General features: G+C 44.2%; 1 protein-coding gene across 1 annotated transcript in view; it reads right to left on the bottom strand.

The window, feature by feature from the left end:
• The window catches only part of LOC139649991 (neural-cadherin), a 67,908-nt gene that overhangs the window by 15,716 nt on the left and 29,822 nt on the right, over positions 1 to 22,370 (bottom strand). The window contains exons 8-23 of the mRNA XM_071526516.1: positions 21,728 to 21,900; positions 20,212 to 20,380; positions 19,309 to 19,479; positions 18,513 to 18,685; positions 15,522 to 15,689; positions 14,088 to 14,337; positions 13,169 to 13,296; positions 12,561 to 12,747; positions 10,948 to 11,091; positions 9,153 to 9,436; positions 6,979 to 8,587; positions 6,089 to 6,182; positions 5,098 to 5,282; positions 3,858 to 4,087; positions 2,839 to 3,116; positions 352 to 566 (exon numbers count right to left, since the gene is read on the bottom strand). Coding sequence (XP_071382617.1) covers positions 352 to 566; positions 2,839 to 3,116; positions 3,858 to 4,087; positions 5,098 to 5,282; positions 6,089 to 6,182; positions 6,979 to 8,587; positions 9,153 to 9,436; positions 10,948 to 11,091; positions 12,561 to 12,747; positions 13,169 to 13,296; positions 14,088 to 14,337; positions 15,522 to 15,689; positions 18,513 to 18,685; positions 19,309 to 19,479; positions 20,212 to 20,380; positions 21,728 to 21,900 — 4,458 coding nt within the window. The remainder of the gene's footprint in view (positions 1 to 351; positions 567 to 2,838; positions 3,117 to 3,857; positions 4,088 to 5,097; positions 5,283 to 6,088; positions 6,183 to 6,978; positions 8,588 to 9,152; positions 9,437 to 10,947; positions 11,092 to 12,560; positions 12,748 to 13,168; positions 13,297 to 14,087; positions 14,338 to 15,521; positions 15,690 to 18,512; positions 18,686 to 19,308; positions 19,480 to 20,211; positions 20,381 to 21,727; positions 21,901 to 22,370) is intronic.

Below are 22,370 nucleotides of genomic sequence, written 5' to 3'. Positions count from 1 at the left end.
ACACTGAGTCCCTACCAGCTGCAGGGCTGCTGCTCTGTAGCGCAGCCTGACCTCTGACCTCCTTATGAGGAGCAAGAGAAAAGAGAATTTCCCTACAGGAATAAACAAAGTATTACGTTCACATTAAACATTAAAGCAGGGTTGCCCCCGTAGCAGCGCATTAGGTGCCTATACTTCTGTAGAGTAAGTGCCCATATCCCTTAGCAGCACTCGAGCAGAGAAAATTTGCCCCATATATCTGATTAGCTACCATCCAGTAATTAAACGCATAAAATGAAGTTCCAAGCTTAAGCACAATAACAGCCCGAAGGCCCCATGGCACACATCTAATTATCGTGAATCATTCTTTACCTATGGCCATGTAGTCCTCGGGGTCTCCAGGCAGCAGAGTGGCCAGTGGGCCGGCGTACAGCAGCAGCCCGTCATCGTCCTCCGTCATAAACTCCACTGAAAGATGGCTATCAAAGCATGGCCTTATGGGGGGAAACCAGGCATAGCCGTTGCCAAGGAAACTAAGTCTCGTCTGCTGACACTCGGGACCATCAAGCTGCGGGGGGCACTGGCACCTGTAGCACATCGGAGTAAAAAACATTAAATGATAAAAAATGTTTCTTAATGGGAAAACATGGTCTGTTATATGGCTTCTTGACCCATAAAAATTGTATTTGTAATGACCATTTTGACAAATAAAAAGTAGGTAGCTGAAAGCAAAATAACAAATGCAGGGAAAAAACAATCAATGTTTTTCCAATCATATTTTCTGCTCTTAGAAATCTTCACAATGTCCTATCTCTGGATCGTTGTGTGGTGACTTTTCCTGGTGGACGTGACAGTCCTATTGATTCACAGCGGCGGGGGCTTTGGCTTGCCAGAGACTCAAACACACTGGCTGTCAACAGTCAGCAATGAACAAATGCTGGCTAAACTGAGTCGGGGGTGCCAAGCTTTAATCTGATCTTTTGCATTAGCCATGAAGCTCTGAATATTCAATTCTACATTAAATCAATTAGCTATGAACACAGCATTCCTCTGCTCTATTCTTTATCTACCACAGTTGCCTGGGCTGAGCCCTCTGGAGACGGCTCCTGCTCCGCACATCACATCTCCTTTGTTGGAAGATAATTAATTCCATTTCTCTTACTTTTCTTTGCACCATACCACTGCTGATTTCTTGGTCTCTTTCTCTCTTATTCTGTCTGTCTGTCTGTCTCTCTCTCTTAAAAGGTATTATGAAGGGGTTAGGCATTTCTGTGCGATTGCCTCTTCTTGTTCTTATCTACTTTGATGAGAGACTGTTAAGGATCGCTGCTCTCGCAGAAGTATTAACTAGAACAAAATGAGTGGTTTCATGCCTGAGTGGATTTGTGTGTACAATGGGTAAGTAAATGGTAAATATTGATAATAAAAAAAAAGAACTAAACATCATATATCAAGAAAGCGATACACGCCATGATGAAAACCCTTTCAATCACTGTGATGAAGGGGATGGAAGGGACCGGCTGATCTCATCCCGTCCCCTCTGCTGCATGAGGCATGTGAGACGAGCTGGCTTTGCTGATAATGTCAAAGCCATCTATTTTCATGCAGTGTCTGAGGAAAGCTCTGTGTACTGAGGCTGTTAGGGGCTGTTTCTCCCCAACGCTGTTTATTCTGCAGAGGGGCTACACATGTCAGGAATACTGATCCATACACAGCGAAGGGACGGCTTAGGCGGAGTGTAGCGTTATGCATACATATGCACACACGGAGTACAGCACCTCGCTCTTTCACTGCTCTTTCATGTGACTCATGAGAGCAATGCCAATCCAAATCGAGCAGTGCAGGGCATGTTTTTCTCACTTCTGACTGACAATATCTGATCAGCCGCTGTCTGAGACGGCCTGTTAAGCTCTTTCTGCAGAAGCTAGAACCAAAAATTGGATTCTTTATGCTTGTACTGCATTCACATGAGGGTCCATATAGCACATATGGGGAGATATTCTTCTTATGGTACAACAGCCTGCAGATCAACTGCAGCAGAGACAATATAGGAAGAAAAAAAAGACTTCTGGAGATCCCCCTCTCACAGACGATGCCTTGGACAAAGTCGCATGTTCATGTAAATGGTATTAAATGAGATTTTGAGAAGTGGTGAGCATGGAGGATGGCAGGAGTTGTACTAATCCCGCTGCCCTATATTTATTTAATCTGGGCATTAATATTTGCGTGAAATTAACTGCAAACTGTTTCTTCTGTGATAACCTCCCTTGTGTTCCTCTATATATTAGGCGAAGGCCTTTATATTTATAGTCAATATTCATGCTTAACACTCAAGGTCCTGCCTAATGGGCTTGATTCAAAGGTTATAGCAATTATTTATTATAGATTCCTCACTCAATAAAAAGCATGATAGAAAAGTAAAAAATTTATATTATAGTCAAGAATGTTATTTGTAAGCATAACCTAGAGCGATATGAATTTCTATCCCTTCAACCTACTTCAGTCTTCAGAATGACTTGCACATGCATGTACATCCTCTCCATGGCAAACAGACCAAAGCCTTTTGAAAGCACACACATCCTGCTCCTGTCTATTCAGCTGACAACAAATCACAGCGGTTCAGGCAAGTCAGGTCAAGTTACAGGTGAAGGAGACGTGACTCCTCATGCGGGGCGCTGTTAGGAATTCTGCGCTCCTTTTCCCAGATGTCACTCCTGAGAGTCTAACAGGAGCAGACACGAGACTGCAGCACCTCAGGAAAGTCCTGGCCTTGTTGACCTATGTTTTTTGACGCTTCCTCCAACAGTAGCCCTCCCGAACAATAACCACCTCTCTCCCTACTTGCTGCATGCCTCTCACCTGTAGCCATTGTGGGCGTCGACGCAGGTCCCCCCATGCAGGCAGGGGTTGCTGGGGTAGGAGGAGCAGGGCTGGTGGGTCATTTCCCTGGCGGCACAGCCACACACCGCCAAGGACGTCACCTTGACTGAGACCAAGGATAGACTTCCCGAGTCGACCAGGGTGGGCGTGTCACTGATGCTCAAGTGCGTGGAGCAGCCACCCGCTGCCTTGCAGTCCGCGTACACACACTCATCCACCTGCACCTGACTAACATTCACACGCAGCAGTGACTGCAGCTGCAGAGAGTGAGAGAAGGGAAGAGGGGCGTCAGGGATTGGTGACATTGGTACAGAGACATGTTGACTGACAGGGTTATCCAGCAGACACTAACATACATGGTGGAAGGACAACAGGGTTTCACATACAATGCAAAGGAGCAATGCAAGGCATACTATACATATTACCCTACATAGTTGCTTTCAATTAGAGCTGAACAATTAATAAAAAATAAATCCAAATCGTAATCGCAGAGACTGCAATTAATTGGTTATAAGAGAGAGGAGTGTGCAAAATGGATTCCAAAAAAAGGTGTTTCAGTGCACCAGGTAATCTTTGGTCCATGAATCAAGCACAATATTTTTTTTAACGGGATCACTTGTTTTTTTTTTAGTCAACATCTTTCAGCCCTACATTCAATATTCTATAACTGTGTGTTTTAAAGTAGAATGGCACACAGTTAGCAATGACAGAGGAAGGAAAAAATTATATAGAAGAATGAGTTATTTAAGTTAAAGGGTTAAAAGACTCAAAAAGTGGAAGAGAGGCAGTATGTGGGAGTGAGGAAAGAAGAGATAGACAAGAGATTGAGGGGAGAGACAGAGAGACATGACAGGGCCAGGTATTAAACAGGCAGAGACTTGGTGGGAAAATAAAAGGGCAGATAAAAGCCCTGTTATCTCTCCCCCTCAAGCTCCTCAGTGTATCACTTGATGTATGAGCACTGATCTCTATCTATAAGACGAGTTGCTATATAGTACCTTCTTTTTATGTGCGGCGAGGACACCGTGCAGTTTCTCTGGGTGCAGGTAGCCGCTGTCGGTTAGCACAGAGAAGTGGATGTCCAGGGTCTTCTCCCCTCTGTCTGCGATGCTGAAAATGTTGATGCTTCCCGGCCTGACAGACAGGGCTTCAGACAGGAAGTCCCAGAACGTCTCCAGCCGACTCTTCCCCTCGACATGGGAGTCGATAAATTCTCTAGCTGTGATGCCTTCAGTAGACAAAAAGAGAGAAGGGGTTCAGGCAATAAGAGCTACTGAACTGTCAATGACAGCTAAAGAGTTGATCAAAGTCTACCGCGTTCCCGATTCCATTAGCAGCCTAACATCTCCTCTCATTGATCCATATCCTCGCCGAGCCTCACTGACTCCATCCATAAGCCGAAACAGCCGTGATGCATTCAAATAAAATCCATCTTTTATTTCCCTTCTGAAACATATTTCTTGTCTCATGCATGAAATATTTTCATGACCCCGCCATCAATCAGATTTGTGATGCCACCTTCCAATAATATCGGGTGAATGGAGGAAGTCATCTTTAATCTCCAAAAATGATAATGACTTGGAGTCACAGGCATCCATAATAGCCTTCAACTCTATTCGCAGAATGGCTTTTTAAATGTCAAGGACTTTACCTGACACTTCCAAACTGACCTTTACAACTATGATTTGCTCCGAGAGACTGATAGAAAAATGAGGACCCTAACATAAACTTCAGAATTTTGAAGAAGAGTAAGGAAACCATTACCCATATGCAGCATGAATGGTCGCTTTAGAATGCTTAGAAACATTGAATAGTGCAAGTATAAAACGTTCTCATGACAGCCTATTATTTCAGCGTTAACTGGGTTGACAACCTGATAATCATCCAATGAAAAGTATCAATTTATTCATGCCTATGGCAGATGCTGTCTTTTTCAATATTAGCCTCATAAAGGCAGAGTCACCATAACAACAACAGTAGCGACAGCAAGAGAAAGCATGCTCATTGTGGACGGGAAGATGAGCGAGACGGGAGAAGGGAAAAACTAATTGCTAATAAACTAAAATATTCAATGTTTTTTCAGACTCAGAGAACATAGTGAGAGATCTTACAGGTCAAACTCAGATATAATGCATCACTAAGCATCACAACGACATGAGCCCAACTGCTGAACCGCAGACATTGTTTATTCCAAAATGTTTAGTCCATCAGGTGTGTTACTGTTACTGGTAGAAGTACCAGTCAAACGCAGGGAGGCTGACGACAGGATGGCCTTTTCCTCCAGCTCTCTGACATGAACTCTGACCCCTGACATCACGTCTGGCCACACCCCATCTGACACCCCCACCCGCAACCAGTAGCTGCCAGCGGGGGTGTTCTGCCGGATGGTCAGCACTCCTGAGCTCTGGTTCAGACTGAAGTATCTGTGAAGAGGAGAGAAGAGGGTTGCTTCAGTGGAGGATGAGTGACAGATGGTCAACGGACGAGGACAGAATTGGTCAGACGCACCTGGGTTTACTCCCACAGGGAGTGAATGCAAATTAATTTTGAAAAAAAAAAACAAAGAAATGGAAAAAGAGAAAAAGCCAAGATGAAAAAAGGCAAATTCTTTGGCTCCAAAAGCTCCTAAAAGAGCTCGATAGTTGTCATAGTAACTGTCAGAATTTGTTACATGAATAAAAAAAAATATGCAATTGGTATTTCTAATCTGATCTTGAGGGTATGAATACTGAATAGCTGCACAAGGTCCCTGACAGAGCCAAGCTGTGCTACTATGGCTGTTTCATCTAGGAACATTATACAAGCATACTGAGATTGCTTAGTTTGTTTGAATCTGATTGCATTTTCCAGAGCAGCAATCACTGTTGACTGCTGTGATTAAAGTCCCCTTGGAAAGTGTTCCTTATATTAGAGGCCAGGGAATTGGATCTAAGATTAGGAGAAGTACCTGTTAGGCATGTCTCTAAAGGAGCAATATCATTGAAAAAGCTGGTTCAGGGCCTTGTTGGAGAAATGAGGCCTAAACACTTTGAAACACTTTGAGTTCACATTTTATTTAGCAAACTCAGCATTGTTGGCAGTTGTTCTGCTTGTATCGCTAGAAAGTCACTGTTTTAGCATTGTTGCCTGAAACTGCTAAAGTACAAGTTGATATTTACAGCACAGTTGTAGCTACATTTCAGCATTGCATTAAGGAATACTAAGTGCATTTAACAGAGAGAGTTCCTACTTGGCTGCGCTCGTCTCCAAGGTGTAGGTCTTGTTGTCCCAGTCATCAGGATCTGGGGCATACACCTTCCCCAGTGCCGCAGTGGCCATCCTTCCTGTTCAAGGTAAACACGGGCACACACACACACACACACACACACACACACACACACACATGCACGCGTGCACGCACACACACAGACACAGCACACATTGATTCTGTCTGAACAGAATCTGCTGATGCCAACACTTATCTTTTCGTCCCTCTCTTCTCCTTATCTTGCATTCTTGTGTTCTGTTCTACTTATTATGCTCATAACTGTGGAGCCCCACTGCTGGAATGAATAGGCTCTCAGTGCTCCACTTCAGAGAGCGTGGAGCTTAAGGAAGTGGGGCTATCTCAGTATGGATTATGTTATTATCGACCTGCAGTGCCAGAGTACTGTAGCTGGGTAAACAATGGCAGCCTGGATGAGTCACGCCGCCCCTGTTTTCCACAATTACCAAAACTGCTGTGGAGCTGAGTACGCGATCAAAACACTAACAAGCCTACATACCTAACCAACTTACCCGGAGGATAAAATAAATAAATAAATAAAAAAACCATGGTGCTGATCATAATGTGATGCTCAGATGAGCTTCAGGCATAGACGGGGTTGGCTGGGGAAGAATGTGCTGAGGGCTCGAGAGAGGATTTGACAACGACATTACCATAACAAAACACTGTTAGAATGAAGGAGGAAGAGCACAATTATGAATTCCAGACTATACTGAACAGGTATGGGAGTGAAAACTTCTCCCTACAGCTCTACCCTCGGTCTCCCCCCTTCACTCAAGCTCTTCCTGCAGTACAAAACTCTGTAGTGAAAAATAAGTGGCAAGGAGAATGAAATGAGCAAGTGAGCAACTCACCCTTGCGGCTATGCACATACACATCCTTCTCCCCGGCCTGATGGGCATTATCATTCTGGTCCCCAATGGTGATAGTGAGCGTGTTTGTGGCTGTCATTGGTGGATGGCCGCTGTCAATCATTATCACTGGCAGGTGGAACTCCCTTTGCCTTTCCCTGTCAAATCTCCGCAGTGCCGTGAGCGTGGCAGAGCCATTCCCGTGATCCTGCAGGTGGAAGTCAGTGGAGTAAGGTGGGGGCAGGGAGAGGGAGAAAGGAGGCCCATGCTCTGGGGAGTCTCTGTCCACAACGTGCAGCAGAGTTGAGGTATGGTTGAGCCACACCACTTGAGGGGCTGGGGTGTTCTCCCACAGCACAGGGGTATAGGCTGCCTCCAGCTCTGGCCCGTTGTCATTCATGTCCAGCAGCGGCAACTGGACCGTGACACTGCCGGTCAGCGCTGGGGTACCCCGGTCGGTCGCCATGACGACCAGCTCATATCCTGCCACTGTCTCCCTGTCCAGCGGTCTGGCAACTGTGACCGCGCCAGCTCGGTTGACTGTAAAATGTCCATAGGGGTCAGACTCGGGAAAGATGCTGTACAAAATGTCCCCATTCAGGCCTGAGTCTGAGTCACTGGCTGCCACCTGGATGATACTGGTTCCTACAGGTACATCCTCAGGCAGAGGAGAGAGCAGGTGGGAGCTGGGGTTGAACACGGGGGCATTATCATTCTCATCCTCCACTAGAACCAGACAGTGGATGAGGCTGGAGTAGTCAGAGTCCTCCACCTTGACAGTGAGGTTAAACCGCTGCTCTCCTGGCTTCTCGTAGTCCAGCTTCTTCTTGAGTCTCAGAGTGCCGCTCTGCTCCACCCGGTGGCTGACCATGTAGAACCTTTGCTCCGGGTCTCCTGCCACCACGGTGAAGGCCAGCTGTCCGTAAGTGCCGGCGTCCGGGTCCACGGCACTCAACTCCAGAACAGATGCGTCCAGATTACTGCTCTCAGACACACGGGCCCCGCACCAGTCCTCTCTAAACTTTGGCACGTGATCGTTGATGTCTGTCACCACCACTGTGGCGGTCGCTGTGCCTGTCATGCCCCCGCCATCCCGGGCCTCCACTACCAGCCGGTGGCTCTCCGCAAACTCCCGGTCCAGACCCTCGGCTGCCACGGATATTGTGCCGGTGCTGGAATCGATAGAGAAAAGGTTGACACTGTTTGCGTTGCGGGCATTCTCAGTAATCCGGTAGGTGAGGATGGCGTTCTGACCCACTGCCGCATCATCAAGGTCTACCGCTGTCATTTCCACAACAAACGTTCCGGGTGGGGAGTTCTCTGCCACGCTACTGTGGCAATTATCAGGTGCACAGGAGAAGGTGGGGGCGTTGTCATTGATGTCCCACACGTTGATAATAACATCTGTGAAGCCGGTGAGTCCCTCGCCTTCCTCGTCCGTTGCCATGACAACAAAGCGCCAGACGGCACGCTCCTCGCGGTCCATGGTGCGCTGGGCATACATTTCCCCAGTGATGTCGTTGATCATGAAGTGGGACTCTGCCCCCTGGCCGTGAATAGAGTAGCGTATGGCCCCCTGGTCTGCATCTTTGTCTGGGTCAGTGGCTGTCACCTGGAGAGATAAAGACAAAAAGTAGAGCAGAAATTCATTCATCCACCCACCCAAGGTATAAGAGGCTTCTCATCTCTTCTCAGCAGTCACCAGGGTATTCCTTGCTTATGACATTCTTAGGCAGCCCATTTATGTGTTTTTTTTTTATCTACCTAAATGAAATGGAACGAGTTCCACTAGGGCACTTTGCTGCAAATGGCCTCTGAAAAGGCTCCAGCAGCCCTAGATTTGCTTCTGAATGTTGCTGAGAGTCCATCCCCAGACAAGATCCATCACACTGGCAATGTTACCTCCTGGCCCTCTAAGTAAGTGAAAACCCTGGCACGCTTTAAAAGAAAGCACAATTCTGCAATCATCTAGGTTGCTCTTATGATGGAGTAGTAACAAAGAAACAATTTTGTAACTGTATGGTCACTACAGATTAACAGTAACTAAACTGAATTACTGTGAACAAAAGTTGAGAAGTGGCTGCTTTAAAAAGAACTCAGATCTCTAAACAGACAATAATTAATGAAAGACTGCAGTGTCAAAGGTCTTATTAGCCACTCACATCTCACCCACTCACCTGCAGCACAAACACTGGTGACCCGTCCAGCTCCTCTGTGACTGAGCCATAGTACTCATTCATAGAGAACACAGGCGCCTCGTCGTTCTTATTAACCACGTTGACCACCACCGCAGCATAGTCTTCCCACTTTCCGTCCGAGGCCAGGACCAGGAGCTTGTATCTCTTCTGTTGCTCATAGTCCAACGGCTGAGCAATAAAGATTGTGCCCACCTCCGGCTCTATGTCAAAAACACCGCCTGTGTTGCCAGACGTGATCTGGTAGCGCAGCTTGGCATTGGCCCCTGGGATAGGAATCAAGAATTGCATGATCGGAGATGTGAAGTCAGAGGCCTTTAATTCTGAAAACCAATTTTCCTTTTAAGGATAATAAAGTTACTGAAATCTAAAGTGAAACATGAGCAGACCAACATTTTGGGAGGGTAGAGGAATTTAAAGTAGGCTGCTAGCATCAGTATTCTAGCAATCCCACAATGCTGGCTACTTCAATAATGTCATTTTGGGAAGAGCCTTTCAGCCCAGTGATCTCCTGAATCTTTTAGTGGAATCACATCATTGCTGGAGCGTTGTCCCTAGATTACACCTGCAACAACATGCTACCACAAGGGTATTAAACCTCACTTCTTCAAGGACCTGTGCCTTAGTGGGTTTTCATGTATCCCTTACTTGTTTTGATTACTTAATTAAATGGAAACTTTGTACCTTATCTTCCCAGACTTAATCAGACACTAATTAAAGAAAGAGTGAAGAAAAAAAAGTAAAAGAGAGAGAGGGAGAGTGAACAGCAGCATAATGCACTCTGATAGTGCCCTCTGGGGAATGATTTTGAGGCCTGAGAGAGGGTGGGGGGATGTAGTCTAGCAAAGAGGAAGTCAATATCTGAACTTATCTAGTGTGTCTCCATGGAGACCGTCCAATCTGGTGGTTTAACATTGGAATAGATAAGATAATCTTCCTGGAATGTACAGTCTCCCTTTTCAATCAGTCTGTTGGGTTAAAGTAGCTACAATCCCATGTAAATACACTAATCTGTACTATTAACACAACCCTGGCTGACAAAGTGCTCCCTGCCTCCCTCAGGGATCTGACAGGCTTACAGCAGTCAAGCCCAGGATGGAGTTTTTAAACAAGACAGATTGAGTTTAGCCTCTCAGGCACGAGCGCAACAGTATTGTAACTTTAATGTCGGGGGTTGGTGTTATTCCAAGGCTATTCATCATTAGCGCTGCAGCATGGCCTAAGCCGCACCCCCGCTCACCATAAATACTTGATTAACGGCCCCAAACATGCCCGATAAAGGGATCTTAGGCTACTGCTGTACAGAGGATGAGCAACTGCTTTATCACTCAAATCCCGCCCACCCACTGTGTGGGAGCGTGTCACTCTTTTTTGGAGCATATGTGCGACGTGCAGCAGGCAATCAAAATGACTACTGCTAAATCTAGCACACTGCGCTCGGCTCAGCATGATTTCAGCAGAGCTCAGTCCAGATTGGGGAGCGCTGCTCACAGGGTCACTTTTTGCATATTGCAACTATTGCATGCCGTCTCGCACAATACAGTGCTGGGAAATTGAAATGATTGATTGACAAATATCGTTCCTGGAGGGAGAGCCTGGCAGATTACGGAATATAAAATCTGGAAACTTCCCTAAACTTTCAAAGTGGCTCATAAAAAGTTTTATATTGGTTCTGGCTGGCTAGCTTCCTTAACCTTTACTCCCAGGAAGCGGCATCAGAAGAATCTCCTTGGGACTTCGCCGTTCCCTCCCCCGCCTGCTGCCTCATCAAGCATACCTTCATCCTCGTCATTAGCGCTAACGGTGACAACAGCCAGGCCCACATCTGCATTCTCGTCAACGCCAACTTCATACAGACGCTGAGCAAAGACCGGTTTGTTGTCGTTGACGTCGCTGATGAAAACCCGCACATACGCTGTGTCTGCAAAAATGACAGCAATGGCAGGAGATTAAACGACGCAGCTCACAAAAACACACACACACACACACACACACACACACACTCATATTCTCTTTCCATCTGTTTATCAATCCTTCATTTCATTGTCACTGTTTAGTGGGAAGAGGCACTTAACCCGACGCAATGTGCCTCATTGACATGGAAATCAGACATAACATTATTCACAAAGATGTGCTGTAAATTACATAAATTATTCATTTTGGCAAGAGTTTATTGTTTTAGCAGGGGTAACTGTCTTCAGCGCAAAGAACAGCACTAATGGGGCTAAACCTCTTCAACAAGCTGCTTTTTCCCACAGAGTAGATAAAGAACCTCTCCATTGGGAAGGTTAAATATTTATAAGATGACAAGTGTTTATGTCTTATCTGTGCCCTCCTCATTACGCTGTTTATTTCTTTAGTTAGAAAGAGTAAATTATCTGCTCACACAACACACGGGTGACATGTTAATTTGGAGCTGCTGCAGCTAGAGATGATGGTGGAATGTGGCTCTATTTTCTCTGCTTCTTTTTACATTTCGCTCCTCTCCTGGTGTATCCCAGGGGTGACGCAGAGAGACAGGTAATGTTTGCAGAGGAGATGAGCCCTTCTGGATGTGGGAGATACGTAGCGCAAGACGCAGCTAAGGCTCATTGCAAATGCTAAGCAGCTCCGACATCCCTGGAGAGAAGGCTTTGCTGCTCCGAAACATCACCCTTTACCCCTAATACCTCCTTCACAAACATTTGCTAAGACCCACATCTGAATACAAACGTCTTATTACGTCACCCCGGATACAGACAGAGGTTTTAAGGCTGCCAAAATGTCACAAAGTGAACATGCTAAACAAACACGGGGGCCATATTGGTTGAATATTGAACAATGAAAAAAAAAAAAAAGGCTTGTAAAGAGAAAGAGAGCGCCAAGAAATCTCTGAGCTATTTTCACATGGAAGAGAGCAAGTGTCTGGTCATGGTAGCGGAATAAATCAAATTAAGATTCACTTTTCAAAGTCTGTCCCAGGGTGTAAATGAATGTAATGTAATGCCAGTGCAGTCTGTTTTAAACACAGCGCACAGAGGAAGAACTCCTCATAGTCTAGGTTTCAGTATTGCCCTCTGGGCTTGGGAAAAGAACAATGCTGCTTTTTATGAATGAGACATTGCAGCCAGGGCGGAGGTCACCTCAAAGTTAACGGCAACAACTCAAGAAGCGTCTCAGAATTTAACGACGAAAAGACTTCCATGTGAAAAAAAGAATAAGGCTAAAACAAAACTTAAGCAATTGCAATTGATATTTACGACTGAATTATAAGAGTTGTACCCCGGGGCCGGACCCAGCACTGAGCTTTCCATGGCCACTTTCAAGTTTTCTTAATGAAATGAAGCAAAATAAATTCATGAAAGTTTAATGCTCTAATCTGATGTCATTATTATTAACATCACTTCAAACCTGAGTTGGACTGCTTGTTCTTGCCGGGTCGAGCCGACTCCTGGCCGTCCTCCGACTGAACCTCCAGCAAGTAGGAGCTGCGCGCCTCGCGATCAAACACCGCTTCTGTGTAGACCGTCCCGAGCTTTGGGTCTATACGGAACAGATGGTGGTCCCCACTGCTGTCACTCAGGAGAGAGTAAGTGATCTGTGGAGCGCGGGGAAACTGGAAATTAAGTTGCAATCTTCTTTTTAACAATAACCTGCAGAAACAGCAGAAATTAAAGGCTTTGTGGCTGAAAATGTCAACAGGTCTCTACTGTATTCCTCAAGTCCGTCTTTTCTCCATGCAGCCAAAATTCAGATCAATACACTGCCCACTGATACTGTCACAGTCAGTCACGCAGCTGCAAAGGCACAGTTCCTGGAATCACTTTGACAGCGCTGAAACAAAAGCTTCCACACTGGAGGGATGGTGCTGTGATGTGAATATCCCTCTGACTTAAGATTGATGGTTTAGCAAGGGAATAGCAGTTTGCAGATGTGGTTGCAGTGATTTCAGGTTTTTGCAAATCTCTTCATTTTTCTACCTGTGCAACCTAACCTGAACACAAAAAAATACCACAAACCTCTCCATTAAGACCCAGGTCTTTGTCATGAGCAGACACCTGGAGGACCGAGGTCCCTATCTGGGCTCCCTCTGTCACTGAGGCCTCGTAGATGGAGGAGGTGAAAAATGGCACGTTGTCATTGACATCTTCAGGGAGAGATGAGAGATGTATACTTTACCTAAGACATATGTAACAACTGATGATGTAATAATTGCCAGATAATGTAACAACTTGTTAAAATGTGATAAAAATGTCCCTCTAAATGAGTCTAAAATGTAACTAGAAAGCACTTGGTAAAGCACAAACCGCTGCCAACAATGAACAATTTTCCAACTTGCAAAGCTGCAGCCTCCATAATGGTTTATGTTTGTTTTCCATTTGTCTTCTGGGTTTGATTTTCCAATAAGATAACATGTGAGTGCAATGCTGTTTACACAGCTGATCTGTGTCCGAGATCTGATTACCAGATGTCCGACCTTCCCAGCAGCACATGAACGCTGCATAACAGTTATAGCTTACAAACAATAATTGTCTAATAGCAGAAATCTCAGATCCAGATCAGCGCCAAAATCTAATCAGCTGATCATAAGGCCAAGGGCTTTTTGTCCAGCAAATTTCAGCCAAATCTGATTGTTGCTTTTTGAGATATCTTGCTAAACATTATTACATTAACTGGCAATTACATTACATTGCATTATCTGGCAATTTAGTATATTAACACATTTTATTACATTTTCAACCCATTTAGAGGGACATTTTATTACATTTTGACAAGTTATTACATCACCCGGCAGAATGAACGACAGTCTATTTAAAAAATACCATAAAAAAACACAAATTATAAAAGATACTAGCTACTTATGTAAGGTATAGTCGGTCAACATTTTTCCTATCAAAGAACAAACACTGGTAAATGTCAGTACAGTACAAATCATACCTGTAACATTGACATAAACAGTGGTGAACGCCGCCAGAGGCACTGCGGCCACGTTCTGCGCCCGAACCCGCAGAGAGAAGAAGGGCGTGGTTTCGTAGTCCAGCGGCTCTGACACCAGGATGGACGCGGAGCCGTCTTCCCGGTTGGGGGAGAGGTAGAAACGCACTGGCATGTTGGTTTCTGGGACCATCCCATCCTCCAGGTTATAGGTCACCCTCGGGTCACCCAGCTGAGAGGTCGATTTGATAGTCTGAACGGGACGACAGGATAGGTTAGAAGTTTCCTAAAGGCCTAGATCTCAGGTTCTGTTAGAATTAGACGCAGTGTGACGCAGAAGCTGGAGGCGCACACCCAAAAATTTTTAGGCGAGGAGCAAACTTTCTGAAAAAAGCATCAAATGGAAAAAAAAGGTGTGAGAAGTTGTACAATCATGCTCCCGCATTTCATTAAAATATGGGAGCATGATAGTGTGCAACTTCTCACACCTTTTTTTGCCATTACTATTAGGCTAGACTCGTGCAAAAACACATGCACAGAGCAAACCAACCACCAGTTCTTGGTCCTTGCCCCCCCCACACAAAATCTCTGCAAGTGTGCCATCTGCTTTCCTCCAGTTTAAGCCCATGTGCTTGACTGACTGCAAGCGAGCCGACTCAAGCCTTGTGATGGAATACGATCGACATTCACGAACCAGTCGACTCTCCTCCTTTTGATTCTCTTTGATGGAGGTCAGGTAACATCTGTTCATACAGTATGTGACAGCCTGAACCCCATAGAGAACAGGTCAGGTTGGTGCTTTGCTAGTCTGGAAGGAGCGCAGGTTATGTCAGATTCTGATCGAATGTATCTCGATGATTATCTGAAATGGACGTATAGGAGGATAAGGAGGTCAAACCTATTGTCCGAGCCCTGGGACAACCTCTTATCTCTAAATGAGTCCCCCTTTTGAAGACCTTACAAAAAGGATTTTCTTACACCCCAGATTGACAGCCATATATTTTTCACTTCAAAGGAGACGTTTTGAATGGATTTAATTAGCCTGGAGTCATGAAACTTGCTCAGCACACGCAGTACAATGTCAGCATTCACTTAGAGCATCAAACCAAAAAAAGGTTTAAAGATTTTCAGCACACTGACAAGCTTTCAAAGGTGTATTTTGAGCACAAAAAGAACACGCAGTGACTGAACGGCGCTCCGACTGCTCACTAATCCAGGAAACTAAGCAAAGAAACATTTAATTGATTGAATTACAGCAACCCAAATGCCGAGTTAGAGTAATTAAAGCAGCATTACAACAATATTCACCCTAATCCATCAGCATCACATCAAGTATTGATAAGAGTGTAAAAAAAAATCAGCAATCAAAGTTGCACACACACACACACACACACACACACACACACACACACACACACACACTCTCTCTGCCTGTACCACTATGGGTGTGTCCCTGGCGGTGTTTTCGGGTATGACCACGCTGTAGCTGTCCTTTTCCCACTGCGGAGGCTGGTTCTTCACATTGGTGATGGTGACCGCCAGCTCAACAGAAGTGCTCTGGTTCCCCCCATCCGTTGCTATTATGTCCCGCGTAATGTAGGTCCTCTGCAGTAAACAATTACAGTTAGGAAGTCGTTTAATTAGGCTAAGAAGAACAAAAGCAGCAGCATGAGCCTCGAAAAGGTTTATTAAGCTGTAATTCACACAGGCAGACTGCACAAAGGCTGGTCTAGTTTTGTTATTGTGCTACAACTGAACCGCTAGGAATTAAGGCGGGTAAATTTGATTGAGGAACTGTATTTCACCAAAGTGAACACTGCAGGGAAAGTAGAACATTTTCTTAAGAGGTGATTAGAACGTTTTATTATGTTTATCTATATTATTGGAGGTGTAACGTTAACGATACACTCAGTCAGAAAAGACAATCCCTCTTTTAAAGGGGCTTTTTTGCCACAGTGAATGTTTTTTTTTTTTATTCTAACCACTCACAATAAAAGATAATGCAAGTCATAATTATACCACTTTGTTAATGAAAAACTGCTCGCATCAGCATTCAATTGTTAAGAATACAATTTTCACTCAAGTGCATTATTCTATCAACGCAAATCATGGCAGAGCAACTCTATTATTGTGGTGCACTGGCCATTTATAAAGAAACATCACTTAATTTAAGAATTTACATATTCTATTCTTAGGACAATCCAATTAGTATTTGTGAGCAAGTGCAACTCTTTTCCGAAGCTGGAAACCGGAGAACAAAGATTCTAATCTGTGATGTCCGATGTTCACCCTGGAGCCGCTCCATTTACAATAAATGAATAACTGACTTTGTGGACTCATCCAACTAAGTTTTAAAAATTAAATTTGCAGTAATGCTGTCAGATCTGATCCAGAAAATATCCATAAAATATTCTGGTCTATGCGGTCACAGCCACCTTTTCCATCTTCTCCAATTAACTTTCTATAGAGCTGCACTGTACATGACATCACATCTGGTAACTCAGTTTTGAATGCTGTTGCTGGACGGCTTCCTCCTTTACCATCCACAAGACAAAGTGGAGCTATGCTGCAACAAACACAAGTATTGACGTGGAAATGTTAATCACTGTGATGTATGGCTTCAACACTTTGGCCTTAATGCTTGTTCACTGCAATCAGAAACTCTGATCAGAAAATCAAAACGCAACAACGTCTCAGACAAGTTGAGGCATTTAACATTTAACAAAGTGCTTTTATAGACATAGTTGGAAGATTGGGAAATGGCTCCTGAAACCGTTCTGAAAAATGCAGCAGCTTTGTTCAGCAAGGTTTTTGACTTAACAATTTAAATTTTCCATGAGGTCACTGGCTAAATTGCCAGAGACGTCTGGAGCCACTGCAAGTAAAGGTATGCTAAATAATACACAGTGCTATAGTGCTACTAGATTACCAGCCAAAGAAAATGTCTTTATTTGACCAAGCATGTGTCTGAGTGAAAGAAGAACTTTGATAAGCTACAGAAAACTTAAATGTCTAAAACACACGCATGTATATACTGTATATGTAAAACACTATGGAAATTTAGGAACATCATTAGCATAATGAGGTGTTAAATGACATAACTAACACTGACACAATTAATCACTTTACATCAACTACATCACTTCCAGTGGAAGTCAAGGATGTTTAATAAATCTCATTTGAATTCCTCTAGAGCTGCAACGATTAATCGATTAATCGATTAGTTGTCAACTATTAAATTAATCGGCAACTATTTTGATAATCGATTAATCGGTTTGAGTAATTTTTTAAGAAAAATAAGTCAAAATTCTCTGATTCCAGCTTCTTAAATGTGAATATTTTCTGGTTTCTTTACTCCTCTATGACAGTAAACTGAATATCTTTGGGTTGTGGACAAAACGAGACATTTGAGGACGTCATCTTGGGCTTTGGGAAACACTGATCCACATTTTTCACCATTTTCTGACATTTTATAGACCAAACAACTAATCGATTAATCAAGAAAATAATCGACAGATTAATCGACAATGAAAATAATCGTTAGTTGCAGCCCTAAATTCCTCTATAAATCCTCTCAGTAGCACAGCAGAAATGTATGTCGCTACTTTTCAAGTCTCACATGTAAACATTAAACTGATTAATATAATTAACATGATTCACCTTTTGAAGAAACTTGTTTATTCTGTCGTGAAGGAATTTATCTTTGTGGTAGTTTAAGTCTATCCCCAAGCACTTGACTCAGTGTTTTGGCTGTGGAGAAGCTGTTAGCATTGGGGTGCTGCTGCAAGTCAAATCACATGCAGAACCTTCCACACAGTTTCCTTAATTATTCCAGTTAATAGCCTCAAAATATATGACTCATCTTAAGCTGTCACATGCTGTCAGTCTTTATATCAAAATCTCCAACCATAAATTTCACAGCAAAAAAGTAAATCATGGATCTTGGATGGACAAAGGAGTCTCAGTGCGCAATAAATTAGACAGGCTTCTTAAAAACCTGTGACATCCATTTAAAAACATCAGATCTTTTTCGTCAGAGATTCTCAAGCTATTCTGGGTTAGATATTTATGCATATTTAAAGGATAGTCATTAGAAACAGTGCAAAAAAAAAACTGAAGTGTTGTCATCGGATATGACCACGGGAATCCCAAGATGTTTAGATCTATTTTTAATCATTTCTTCAGCGCAAATTAGAGTCTCCCTCCATCCTCCCTCTCTATGGTCTCTCCACATGCAGCACCTCTGGGAGTACACATACCCCAGTTTGGGAATAGCAAGCGCAGGCACTTTGACGAGGCTCACTCACCAACTCGGTTGACACACACCCGCAGGCCGACATGTGATATCGGCTGACTGGTTAGTAGACCGCGGCCTTTGATCCTGCGTGCGCCGGCTGACAGAGAGCCTGTCGATAAGTGCTGACTGACCTGCGATATGGGCTGGTTAACGTAGACCCATCCGGTGACGGGGTTGACCCTCAGGTACTCGGGCTGCTCCACAGACATGGAGTAAGTGATGGCGGCGTTTGTGCCAAAGTCGTCATCGTGAGCCGCCACACGCAGGAAACTGGTGCCGATCATGGTGTCTTCTCTCAGAAAGTCTGGAGGGGAGAGTAAAATTGACACCATGCAGTCGATTTGCTGGTCAAAGAGTAGAAATGTGTAAAGCTGAGGGTAACCTTGAAGAAATGTCAGGACAGTAAAAAAGAAGGGTGGTAAAGTCACAACGAAATTTTGCATTTTTAGAACATCTTGCTTCCTTAAATTGATGTATTTCATGTTGAAACAGGATGATGGGGCAAGACATATTCATTCAAAAGTGTAAACCAAGGGGATTTCAGTTAGGGAGAGAAAGGCAGTATTATTTGACAGGAAAAAAAAAATCTGTACTGTTTTGATGGGTGGAATTTACTACTACTAGGCTACTAAATACTGGTGTAGCATGAGGTCACCATTAAAGATATGCTGTTTTACAGAAAGTACAAGTAATTGGATTTTGATATAAAAAAAATACAAGAAAATAAGAATTTTGTAAATTTGGGGGGCATTTATTGTTAAATAGGTGTATATTACGGTAGGGGAAATGAGCTAACAAGGCGAAAAAGTCATTTTTCATTTCGTTGTGACCTTACAGTGGTTGATATGCAACAGTAGTAATCAGGCTTAAACCATAGTAATATTTTTAATTCATTTTTTTAATGATATTTTCTAATTTAACACTCACACTCATAGCGCAAATTCTCAAACTTGGGGCTGTTATCGTTCTGGTCCAGTATTTGGACGTTGAGCTGACAGATGCCGATGAGCGGCTCCTCCGCCCAGTCAGTGGCCGTTACTGTAATGGCATATTCTCTCTGACGCTCCCTGTCAAACCGCCTGGCTGTCACAATCACTCCTGTAAATACAGCACAATAATCAGGCAATTCCCCAACCCACCCAACCAACCAATGCATGCGTCCATATATCTATTCATCCATTCAGTGATTCTCCAATCTACCCATCCATCCATCCATCCATCCACCCATCCACAAACCAAGAAAAAACAATTAAACGAGCAGCTATAAATTTATTCAGAGAAATGTCAAGTGTTCTCTTCAGGCACAGTGATTTTCCAATTAAATGTGTGTTTCACAGAACACAAGGCTGAAATGAGTGCTAGAATAACATAATGTCTCCATGTGTTACGTCTCCATTATGGAGCAAAACTATTGGCCTATTAATCTTTCATTCATGATAAGCAGTCACTGTGTGTACTGTAGCACCACACTGCCCTTGACCAGATTAAATGAAATGATGATTAATTGACAGGTATGTAAAGGTTAACTGGGCTGGTGCTTCATTCCAGCAGGAAGATAAAGATAATTGAAAATGTCCTTTTCTAATGGCTTTTTGGCATTGGGCTCATGCTGTTGAGAACATGAGAGCAGCTTTTTGAATTCTGTGAAAATTTCAGCTTATGCCAGTCTATTTGCCTCTTGTCCTCTCAGGATCATTTTAACAATTTCACTGCAATGGCCCTTACCTCTGCACAGGTGTCACTTAAGCTCTATGGTGTAGCACAGTAAACTCTGAGGATCAAAGCCTAATTGAGACCTATTCTACCCCTGGCAGTTCGTAGCCACTCTACCTGTGTCTGGATGAACTCTGAAGGCGGGCATGGCGCTGTCTCTGTGCATTAAGCCATATCTGACTTTTCCATTCGCTCCCTCATCTGCATCCACAGCGTGCACTTGCAACACAAAAGTCCCCGTCGGCTGGTTCTCCAGCACCGAAGCCTGCTCGCGGTACTGCTGACACTGAGGCAGACGCAGGGTTGGAGGAGGAGGAGGAAGGGAGGAAGAGGTGGAGGGATTAAAGGGAGTAAAGTGAAGACACAATGAAGGAGAGAGGGGGAGGAGGTGGAGAGAAGACGGATAGGGAGCGATGAGGGGTGAGAAGGAGAGGGAAATGGAGACGGAGGAGGGTAGAAATCCGAGGTAGAGAACACACACAGGAGAATAGGAGTGAATAAGGGCATGTCAGAATGTGTTATATTCACCGGAGCACAAAGATCACAGAGAACTAATCAATTAGGAGGCCACTTCACCCACCTCACATACCGCACAGTGGGTACATAAAACACAATGCGTGAGCTATACATACTGCAGCCTGCTTCTATAGAAATGAAAGCACTTCAGCTGGTTTCCTATGAAAACCAAGCAATGCCCAGCTTTCTCTCAGCCGGGTATTCAATCCATTTCCCCTGATGAACACACGCCCCAGATAGAGAGCCGGTCCCTGGAGCCCTGCTGTTTCGTAATTACATATACATGCTAGCTACTCTCTCTGCAGAATGACCATGAGAGAGAACAACAACAGAGTGGAGGAGCCGACACAGACGAGAGAGGGAGAGAGAGACAGAGACAGAGGGAGATGGATGAGAGGATATAAGAGGTAGAAAGAAGACTAAAGCAAGTGTTTAAGGGAGTGTGATGACAGAGGCAATATGGCCTGTAGGTAATTGTTCATAAAATCACATAATATCAAACATAAGGTCATGTTAGCCCAGATGGTTCTGAGGCGTAACTTGATATTTAAACACATCAAGTTGCCAAAGCTTGCCGGCCACCCACAAGACCTCAGGAGTGACAGCTTGGCATGAATATATCTGAAGTTCAAGTCATTCCTAATTAAGGAGGAAGTTAATTAAACAGGTATGGTATATTGTGATGATATTGCACTTTTTTTCATAAATTAATTGAAATCCCTATGGAGCGCCTAAAGATAGAGTGGGTGTGCAGGCTAATCAGAACTCATGGGAAAACAGCGGAAAGAGAAAGGGAGGACAGCGAAATTAGATCGCCAGGGCAAAAAAAGGAGAGAGGGAGAGTTGGAGAAGGGGAAAAGGAGGATAGAGTGATAGACAGATGAATAGCTGTAGTACACCGAGAGGATGAGCGAGCGAGAGAGACCAATGCCATGGCCGCAGAAGTGAGAAAAACGTAACATATTGTGAAAGCACATTTTCTGATTTGAGGCAAAACAACCAGCTGTCAGCTGTTAATTAGAGTGCTTTTTTGTGGTTTACATGTTGAACCACGTTGACAGTGACAACAGCATAAACAAGTTCCGACGCTTTATATTCACTAACAGGCTCGCCTCACCTTCTCAAATATGGGTTTGTTGTTGTTGACGTCATCGACCCCAACAATGACGCGGGCGGTGGAGGAGAGAGGGTGCGGCCCCCCGGACGCGTTGTCATCTGTGGCCGTCATGTTCAGGACATACTCCAGGCCTTGAAGCTTGGGCAGGGGTGTGGAGCGCAGGCGAATCAACCCTACAAAGATCACAGGCCCAGTAAATTACATATCATTAAATGGTCCCATCTAATTCAATGAGTAGAACCATTCATCAGTCATCAACACCGCAGTGTTTAGGGGGGTGACTCCCACTGGGGCCACCCATAGTAATGTATGTGGTATCTTAAGGTAGTTTCACAGCAGACACACTGTATGTTGTTAGATTCCAGGAGTTGAGAGCAAGATAGGGAGCGGTGGAAATGTACCTCAAAAGTCCTCAAAGAGGTAAAAATCTGAAATGCAGACTAAATCCGAAAACCAATTTCACAGTGGTGATTTTCCTGAGTGATTTTGTCACATTTCTAATCTAATAATTGCATGCTCTCCTCTACAGACGCCCGTCCGGCTCAACCAGTTGAGCGAAAACATGAGTAGTAGGTGACTTGGGTTAGAAGTTAACCCGACTCAGCAGATGCCTATTACTTGCTGCTCTCTCCCCCTTTGTCTG

Source organism: Centroberyx affinis, unplaced genomic scaffold, assembly GCF_046629955.1.
Source record: "Centroberyx affinis isolate AG114_WGS23_722 - 3 ecotype Tasmania unplaced genomic scaffold, CSIRO-AGI_Caff_v1 ptg000111l_1, whole genome shotgun sequence".
Lineage (NCBI taxonomy): Eukaryota > Metazoa > Chordata > Actinopteri > Beryciformes > Berycidae > Centroberyx > Centroberyx affinis.
This window is presented reverse-complemented; position numbering and strand designations above follow the sequence as displayed.